This window comes from Zootoca vivipara, chromosome 8, assembly GCF_965207765.1.
Source record: "Zootoca vivipara chromosome 8, rZooViv2.hap1.1, whole genome shotgun sequence".
Lineage (NCBI taxonomy): Eukaryota > Metazoa > Chordata > Lepidosauria > Squamata > Lacertidae > Zootoca > Zootoca vivipara.
The window spans coordinates 22,152,526-22,162,539 of record NC_142591.1 but is presented as its reverse complement, the minus strand read 5'-3'; the positions used below and the strand labels follow the sequence as shown (position 1 = coordinate 22,162,539).

At 43.7% G+C, this 10,014-nt stretch overlaps 1 protein-coding gene across 1 annotated transcript; it reads right to left on the bottom strand.

Annotated features, from left to right (window-relative positions):
- Positions 1–583: 583 nt before the first annotated feature.
- Positions 584–5,444, bottom strand: LOC118090132 (uncharacterized). Its single transcript, XM_088676230.1, has 3 exons — positions 5,277–5,444; positions 3,345–3,471; positions 584–1,107 (listed from the first exon to the last, which is right to left on the bottom strand). Exons 1-3 carry the CDS (start codon positions 5,442–5,444, stop codon positions 584–586), a joined length of 819 nt encoding a protein of 272 aa, XP_088532356.1.
- Between the last annotated feature and the right edge of the window lie 4,570 nt (positions 5,445–10,014).

Sequence of the window (10,014 nt, the reverse complement as noted above, 5' to 3'; positions counted from 1 at the left end):
AGAAAGAAAGAAAGAAAGAAAGAAAGAAAGAAAGAAAGAAAGAAAGAAAGAAAGAAAGAAAGAAAAGCTCAACAAGTGTGCCAAAAAATCTCAACAACTTTTGTGTCCGAATTGTCACTTTTTGAAACACGGCAACCCTACTAAAAACCCATGAACGTCCAGTACAAATGGCCATTGAGTGAATACAGATGAGAATTTTGCCAGACAGCTGTACCTGTGTATGGGGACGACAGTTACCTTACCACTTGAAGAATGATACAGATAACCAGGTTTAGTAACTCCATCTGTGGTAATTTGATCACCTATCTGGGTCTCAGGCAGCCATCTTGTGAGGTGATTGCATGCACCCTGAAGGAAGCTGCCCTGTGTAATTCCATATGAACCCTCTCTATCATCCTGCTGAGTGGTAAGGATTCTTTTACCTCACGCCAGTTTAAGATGTGGGAAAAGAGGTTATCTGGATCCAGCCTCTGTTGTCCCATTGTGCAGGGAAAAACACATAAAATGTTGGTTAATTTAAAACAGACTTCCAGTTCAATAAACGTATTTAATGTATTTCCTTCCCATAAAGGCTGCTTCTCCTCTACTCTCTTAGGATGGTAACTAGAGCTTCTAGAACAACTTGCAGGTTTGACATGCTTGTACACACTTTGTCACAACATTCTTTAAAAATACCAAAAGTTTCCTTGAACGCCTGCACACTGTCGTCTGCATGTTTCACTGTGTGTCTGAACTCAGACAACAGGGCACTAATATTATCGCTGGCTGCATGGGAAGATGTGTGGAGACCTGCTTCTGCAGCTGCCATGTTTTCATTGATAGGTTGTTCTTCCAGGTTTTCACGTGAAGTAGATGGATTCCGGGATACTTTTTCTTTTGGAGATGACTGCTCTTGAACTAGATATTCAGCCTCTTCCATTCCCTGGAGATGTTTCCTCCAAGGAATAAAGTAAGAGGGAGAAACTTCCTCAGAATCAAGCTCGCCAGTGGTTTCCGCCACTGAGAACTCCAGGTTGCCATCTGCTCGTCTCTCATCTTCTCCAGGTGTTACAGGTGAGGAGGCTCCTTCCTCAGCTTCACAACCAGCTTCCCTTGCAGTGGTCTGAGCTGCAAACAATAAAAGTTTAATGTGCAGTTAAATCGAAGGATATACAACACTGATTTAAGGACGCGGGTGGCGCTGTGGGTTAAACCACAGAGCCTAGGGCTTGCCGATCAGAAGGTCAGCGGTTCGAATCCCCGTGACGGGGTGAACTCCCGTTGCTTGGTCCCAGCTCCTGCTCACCTAGCAGTTTGAAAGCACGTCAAAGTGCAAGTAGATAAATAGGTACCGCTCCAGCAGGAAGGTAAACGGTGTTTCCGTGCACTGCTCTGGTTCGCCACATGACTGGCCACATGCTGGCCACATGACCTGGAAGCTGTATGCCGGCTCTCTCGGCCAATAGAGTGAGATGAGCACCGCAACCCCGGAGTCGGTCACGACTGGACCTAATGGTCAGGGGTCCCTTTACCTTTACCTTTACAACACTGCCCTGTTTGGGTGTACACCCATCACATATTTATGGTCATTGTACTTGCCCCCCATGCTTTCCAGTTGTTCAGAGGAAGGTCTAAAAGGGGGAACCATGTGATTTCAAATCCTGCATGATAAAGGTTCTAAATCAGATATACAGTCTACACTTATTGGGCAGGCTACTCTTTTCCAACTTTCCCCCAACACATGGTTGGTGTAGAGCAGGACTGGCAAGGATGTGATGGTAGAGTCAGGATCAGCAAGTACAGTGGTACTTCGGGTTACAGACGCTTCGGGTTATGCGTTTTCAGGTTGCGTACCGCGAGAAACCCGGAAGTACCGGAAAGGGTTACTTCCGGCTTTCACCGCCTGCGCATGCACAGAAGCACCAAATCGCGTCATGCACGTGCACAGATGCGGTGCTGCGGGTTACGAACGCTGCGGGTTGCGGACTTGCCTCCGTCGCAGAATATGTACGCAACCCGAGGTTCCACTGTATAGCCTTTTTCTTCCCTTATACAACTGCAATTATCCATGATGGTGATGATAAATAAATAAGAGGGGGCATGCCAAATTTTGTCCTCAGGACTCCATATTACCCAAATCCACTCCTGCCATCTCCATTTCATCCCCCCCCAGGCTGAGAGTTGGTGACTGGCCCAAGGTCACCCAGTGAGCTACATGGCTGAGTGGAGTTTCAAACCCTGTTCACTCTCTTCTAACCTCAACACTTTAACCACCACATTACACTGGCACCACACCAGATGTCTCCTACATATCATTACTTTTAACTTAACTTGATCTTCCCCAATGTAAATGCTGTTACTACTACAAAAAAGAATAAATTCCCTCTGAAGAACATCTTGTTCTACCCTATCTTCCTTTCTAGGTCTTCGTTATTTCATTATTACCTCCTGGGTTTTTATTTACTTCGGGGTATGCACAATACTCATCTACAGAAACAAGGCTAGGGCCGGCACAATACATTGTTGTGTTTGAGGGGGGCAAAAGGCCTATAGCCAATGCTGCCATCTCCTTTTCTTCTCCCTGCCTGCCTTTTGGAATCAATCTGTTCTCACAGTTGTGACAATCACAGGCTTTCTGGGGCCATTTTGACCCTCAGTGTACTTCTGGGCCTCAGTGTACTTGTAGGAGTCAGTTGCCCTCAATGTACCTCTCGGTTAAAGCAACTGTGAATGCTATTTGTCACCATTGTAGTAGAATCTCAGCAGAACAGGTATTCTCTGGGGGCCACCTTATCCACCATGCCTCAAAGTGAGGCGAACTGCAGGCACTCCAGAGAGCCTTGGAGCATCCTTGCCACCTGCTTTTTTGCAGTGGCAAATGTTACAGCAGCAAAAGGAGTGTCGCAGCAATAGCCAGGCCAGCCAATTCTCTGCCACTTGCCCAAACCCTTTCAATAGATAGCAAACTTCTCCTTGGGTTGTTTTCTCTATTTGTCCTACACACTTCCACACAATATAGCAAAGGCTGAATTGTCTTGATTTTTGTGTTCTACCTTTCCACTGCCTGTGTTTTAAGCTTTAAAAGCGAAGCCCATCAAAGGCAACAGCCTAACAGTGTTTGGGATAAGATTTCTGACTTCAGAATTGCAGTATTAGCATACAAGTAAACTGCTACCGGTAGCATTTGCTTATCTCTAGTGACTTTAGAAATGCAATACTAGTATATATTAAACTGCTTTGAGGTTTTTTTCTACAATCAAGTGGTATATAAATTTTATGAAATAATTGATATGAAATAAGATATGTTTCTCTAAAGGAATTACGAAGAGACACCCAGTTCATTAAAAAAAAACAACCCTACACACCATTTGGCAAGTTTGAAAGATCTATCCTTAGTTTGCTTCCCAAACGGTCAATTTTTGTTGCTGTTTCAGAGTCACTTCCAGTTCCTGAACTTGCATGTTGTTTAGCTTTGCTGAGATGATGAAGCACCTAAAAGATTAAAAAATGATAATGCATTAATTAATCCTATATAAAAATTTTCCTACGGTTTCTTGTCTTTTTATATTAAACTAGGAACACGTTCACACATACATGTATACTGTATCCCTTAACTATTGTGCACTTGATAATGAGCAACTGCATTTGTGAACTGCAGGGTTGGTTCCAGGCTATATAGGCTGATAGACCTCTTCCTACAGTGGGCCAATCCCATTCACCTGTTGGCATCTTCTGTTTTGCAGAGGTTACTGCATGGTTTTTTTTGGAACACAGATGGCAGGCATGACTATTTTCATATAATTAAAGACCAATGCTAGCAGTTCGAAAGCACCTCAAAGTGCAAGTACAGTGGAACCTCAGTTTATGCCTACCTCCGATTACGAACGCCGTGGACCCGGAAGTGTTTACATCCGGGTTCCGTGGCGCTCGGATGAGCAGAAGCGATCTGCGCAGCTCGGGCATGCGCAGAAGCAATCTGTGCAGTGTGTGCGTGCGCAGAAGCACTCTATCACTGCTTCGAGCACGCACAGAAGTGTGCCTTCGGCAAGCGAATGCCTCGGCAAGCGAACGCCTCCGCGGAACGGATTGCGTTCGCAGACCAAGGTACCACTGTAGATAAATAAGTACCACTCCAGCAGGAAGATAAATGGCATTTCTGTGCGCTGCTCTGGTTCGCCAGAAGCGGCTTAGTCATGCTGACCACATGACCTGGAAGCTGTACGCCGGCTCCCTCGGCCAGTAAAGGGAGATGAGCGCCGCAACCCCAGAGTCGGTCACGACTGGACCTAATGGTCAGGGGTCCCCTTTTACCTTTACCTTACTATGTTTTACCATTTTGAAAGTGTCTCTTTAGTGCTTTCTTATATCATTTTATGTAAAGCACTTGGAGATTTCTTTTGATTAAGTGGTATATAAGTCTAAATCTTAATGTAATTAAATGAATGAGAGAACAAGTAGGACTAGATACTAGGTAAAAGTGGGCCAAAGCTTGGCAGCAAGTTCCACCCTAAAAGGATTTCTAGTAGAAAATCTGGAAACGAGTTATTGGAGAGCCACTGTAAATTGGATGCGGCAGCTAGACTGGTGACTGGGAGTGGCCACCAAGATCATATTACACTGGTCCTGAAAGACCTACATTGGCTCACAGAACGTTTCCGAGCACAATTCAAAGTGTTGGTGCTGACCTTTAAAGCCCTAAGCAGCCTCGGCCCTGTATACCTGAAGGAGTGTCTCCACCCCCATCGTTCAGTCCGGACACTGAGGTCCAGCTCCGAGGGCCTTCTGACTGTTCCCTCCCTGTGAGAAGTGAGGTTACAGAGAACAAGCAGAGTGCCTTCTCGGTAGTGGTGCCTACCCTGTGGAACGCCCTCCCATCAGATGTCAAGAAAATAAACAACTATCTGACTTTTAGAAGACATCTGAAGGCAACCCTGTTTAGGGAAGTTTTTAACGTTTGAAGTTTTATTTTGTTTTTAGTGTTCTGTTGGTAGCCGCCCAGAGTGGCTGGGGAAACCCAGCCAGATGGGCGGGGTATAAATAAGTTGTTGTTGTTGTTGTTGTTGTTGTTGTTGTTGTTGTTGTTGTTGTTGTTGTTGTTGTTGTTCTCTTTAGACTAGATGGACCAAAATAATAGGCAATTTCATCTACTCATGTGAGGAAACCAGGGTCCAAATCTCTGCATGGGTATGAAATTCATAAGGTGACTTTTGGCAACTCATGTCCTCTCAGTTTCTCTTACTGGCTTCTCATGATGATAAAGTGCTAGAGAAAGACCGGGAAATAAATATGCACCCTACCTTTTCAATTTCAGCTTTTGTTTCATGCCGTGATCCGTAAAGCAACAGGTGCAGGGCAGTGGAGAGATTAACTGGAGAAAAGAGGACATTTCCACATGGGTGTTCTTTCCGCAGCAGATGGAAGAAGTCAATGGCAAGCTTAGCATTTGCTTCACTGAGGGAAGTCATTGTGAAATCCTTCAGCCCTGGAAAAACAGCAGTAGAACAATTTTTTTAAAAAAAGAATTCTTCCAGCTTCATTTGCCATCAGACTGTACCCAAATGCCCAACATATAGCTTGCAACCTGCCTTGTACCTTGAGCTGTTAATTCAATGATGCCCGCAAAGCTGCGTTCCTGCTCAATATTTTGATATACTGCAAATTTCTGGCTGCAACTACACTACTTTGCTCTCCCCCATCCCACCCCTCATTTTGTTCAACATCCCTCATGGGAAGTTCTGGAGAACTTGCTTCGTTACTCTGTTGTAGATTTTGTATTCCCAACCCCCATTAATGGAACAATATGGCTGGTTTTTACTTTCCATGAGTAAACTGTTTTTAATAGTAACTTTGAAAATCTTATTTAAACTCATTTCGGTACATTTTTGCATACTGGAAGGAAAAGCCACTGTTGGCTAATTTGGAGGGACAATAGTAATGGTAAGCAAGAGTGTTCAGAAGAGCCCTGCATAAAATAAGTAGCAACTTTGCTGGTACCAAACAAAATTCCAACATCCTTAATATCAGTTGCTGTGTCCCAACATGATCCGCAAGGGAGCAAGCCCAGGGAGGCCAAACATGGAACATCACTGTCCACAGATTGTGGCTTAGCAACCAATACATAAACAATTTGCTTGCTCCAGAGCTCTCCAGCTAAGATCAATAGGACAACTCTGGAATAAGCAGCTCCCCAGTTGCAAATGAAGTCTCCGAGCCCAAACTTAATGTTGACTCCCGATCTCACTCAATCTTAAAGCAAGGACCAGCTTGACTGGCGCCACCTGTTGCATATTGGCACATTATTCCCTGTTTCTCCAAAGCCCATTTCTTCCTTTCCAATGGCACCAGCAAATCTTACAGTAATTCATAAGAACAGAAGCATTTACCTTCTCTCCCAAGAGGTAGCTTGTTGCATCTGGTGCTTTTGTTTTAGAATGTACCAGGCTATATAGAAAGCTCTGTACACCCCCACTGTCATTATTCAAGTTTGCATTTATACCAAGTAGCTAGTGATTTGATTTGTAATTTGCATAATGAAAACTACAAAGAGTATTATGCATTGAGGATGTGCTCAGTAATCACATGTAAGCATCTGTTGTCTTGCATAAAATATAGATGGGTTGATATCCAATTAATGAAGGCATCCACTCACAGAACAGGAGGGGAGGGGAGTTTGGAAAGAGCTCCAATTGGATATTGCCCATGGTAATATTGGATATGGCCCACTGGATATGGCCCATCCAACTGGATATTGCCCATGGAACCACTGGTGGCCCAAATTACTACTACGAAAATACCATCAAGCAGGTGTTCCTAGATGAGACTGGTCATCGAAATCTACTACAATTTGGGTTCAGACCCATTTTCAGAACCAAATCAGTCTTGGTCACACCAATTGATGACCTTTTTTGGCTCCATGAAAGAGACATGGATCTCCTGGATCTCTCAGCTGATCTGAACAGAAAGTAACACTGGGTGATTATTACCAGTGCTGGCCACCAACCTAGATGACTTTAAAAGAGGATTAGACAAATTGATGGAGGAGAGGACTATCCATGGCTACTAGCCATGATGGCTGTGCTCTGCTCCACAGATGGAGGCATTAATGCTTATGGATACAAGTTGCTGGAAACCACAGGAGGGGAGAGGGCTCTTGTGCTGGAATCCTGGAATCCTCAGCCATCTGATCCAGCACACTTTTCTTATGTTGTTATCACTGCTCAAGGATATCTTCCATCCCAGATCCTTATGATCTAGTAAGCTGAAAGGTTGGTTTGGAAAAGGCTCACTTCATTATTTGCTTACACTCAGACAAGAAAAAAAATTTCTAATGCATTGTGTGTTGTTTTCTTTATTTCTTTGGTTTTTAAATGGTTCTTCCTCTTTGTGCTTTTAATTCATTTTGAGACATTTTTTGTTGTATAAAGTGATTAAGAAATGCAAGCACGATTATCTTGCTGTGGAGTCTACAGGAAGTCTCTATAATGCTCTTCAGGTGTTCAGAAGAACATGTGAGGGCTCAAATGGAAAGGGGTTGTAAGAATGTGTATGTCAGTGTTTGTCAGCGTTTGAAAAAGAAAAGGTTCTGACCTCCTTTGACTCTGCCTGGTCCTGTTGGGTGGCAGAAGCAGTGGAGTGGGTGGAGCACAACCTCTTGCACTTCCATCGCCTAAGGCGGGTGCTTCATCCTACCTCATAGGTGGGCCAGCTCTGAATCTAACTGCATGTTATTGAATGTAGCTTCAGTTTCCCATCAGATCTTCACGTTCAATGTTGAAGGATTACTGGGTGTCCCTGGCACACACTGGAGGCTGGGCAATTGCACCTTCTCCCCCTAGCAAGTTCTAAGCCCACCCCCCATGTTCTTCTGAGAGCCTGAAGAGTGCTTAAACTATCTCACTAAGGTATTGAGAGGAGAGCAGGGAGGGAAATATATACTGCCCTGGCCTGTTTTGAGAAATAAAGTAGCAATTGATGTCTTGGTCAACATATCCTTGTTTAGGATCTGTAATGAAGTTTGGCTTTTTAAAAGCAAGGTAGCCAAATACTGCATCACCTTTGGCTGAACAAGCCCTTTTCATAAATGCAATTTTCAAATGTAGATATAAACTTATCAAACTATATGCATGCAAAAGCTAAGAAAAAGTCGTTCTGCATCCACAAACGTGGGGGGGGGAATGCTGTGCAATAGATTTGGTGGTGAATAAGTGACAGGGGATAAGCCAAAGAAGCATATTTAAAAGTAGCTACTAAATATGTAAATTGAATGTGTGCATGATTTTGTTTGCTGTCTAGGTAGGATACACTTCCTCCTGTGTACCATCCATTATTATTTTTCACACATAAATTATCATCAAGTCATGTGTCTCAGTAAGCATCCCTTCGAGGCTGTATGGGGATTTCCTGAAAAAACATATGGGCTCTAGTACACCTAACCCTCTTTTCAGCAATGTTTAAAGTATTTAGGAGGCATATGACACATCAGGTGGCATTTCCAGATGAACGCCCCCCCCCCAGTTGTAACAGGGAATCCAAGAATCTTTTAGACCAGGCACCCCCAAACTTCGGCCCTCCAGATGTTTTGGCCTACAACTCCCATGATCCCTAGCTAACAGGACCAGTGGTCAGGGATGATGGGGATTGTAGTCCAAAACATCCGAAGGGCCGAAGTTTGGGGATGCCTGTTTTAGACAGCTAGCATGTGTCTTGCAGGAAAGTCACATTTTCCCAGCTGGAAAGTTTCATGAGGCTGAAAATGTTCACACACATACACTGTATTGTATATGGAATTGTGTGTTTCCTAAGGTAAAGGTAAAGGGACCCCTGACCATTAGGTCCAGTCGTGACCGACTCTGGGGTTGCGCGCTCATCTCACATTATTGGCCGAGGGAGCCGGCGTATAGCTTCCAGGTCATGTGGCCACCATGACAAAGCCACTTCTGGCAAACCAGAGCAGCACATGTGTTTCCTATGGTTCTGCAAATAAAACCATGGGGCAACGATGGGCAGATGGCAGATCAGGATTTACCCATTGATCTCTGGATTGTATGTAGTAGATTTGCAAGTGATCCTGAGTGTGTGCCCAATGCTTGTCCTACTCAGAGTAGATCTATTGAATTTAGTGGACATGATTAAGGTAGGTTCATTAGTTTCAGTGGGTCTGCTCTGAGTGGGACTTAGTTGAATCCAACCACTGGCTCCCAACTGTTTAAATATGGTACCCTTTCCTCTCCACCACTTCAGATTAGATTGCCAAGCATGGGGTAATGAGAGATTAACTATTATGAGATAGGACTGTGAGTTGAGTTTAAATTCCTCAGAATTTGCTCAGAGGCATCCAGTTCTGTAGTTCTACCTGTGTGCTTTTTGTGCCTGGCTCTGGGTAAATTTTGGAGTTCTTAAACAAAGTAGACCTGAGAAGCTTGAGGTCTGCCCACTGTTGCCTTGAGCCATTTATTGGCCAGTTCCCATGACAGCACGATCAGATCTTCGTCCTGTTATTGTCCTTTCACTTAATGAATGTTTACTTGAAAATATACTTGGTCTTGCCTTCAACTGGTCTTCAACTGCAGTTCTTTACCTGTTCCCATAATGCAGAAAGGCAACCATATGTGAGAAAGTAGAGACCTTCTGATGTGCGTGTTAAGAAGAACATGTTTCTGCCTTGCAGGCTTAGATTTGAGTTGCATCCACTCCCATTTTTAAGGGCCATGTATGAATCAGACCTCTTACATACTGTTCTTTAGGGGTTTTTTTTTTATTCTAAAGGGAACCTCATTCTCTGAATGTGGATTCATATGTAGCCAAAATGGCACTGTACCCACACAATAGGGAGGAATCATACATACATAATACATCATTTTTATTTGTATGCCGTCTTTCCATACTTCAAATCATGCTCAAGGCTGCTTACAACATGAGAAAATACATAATTACAGCGTAACAAAAGTAGTCATAAACAATCAGTAAAACATCAAAGAATACACAACCAGGTCGAACACGTTGCACATAAATTATAAAATCTAAAATACAACAAAT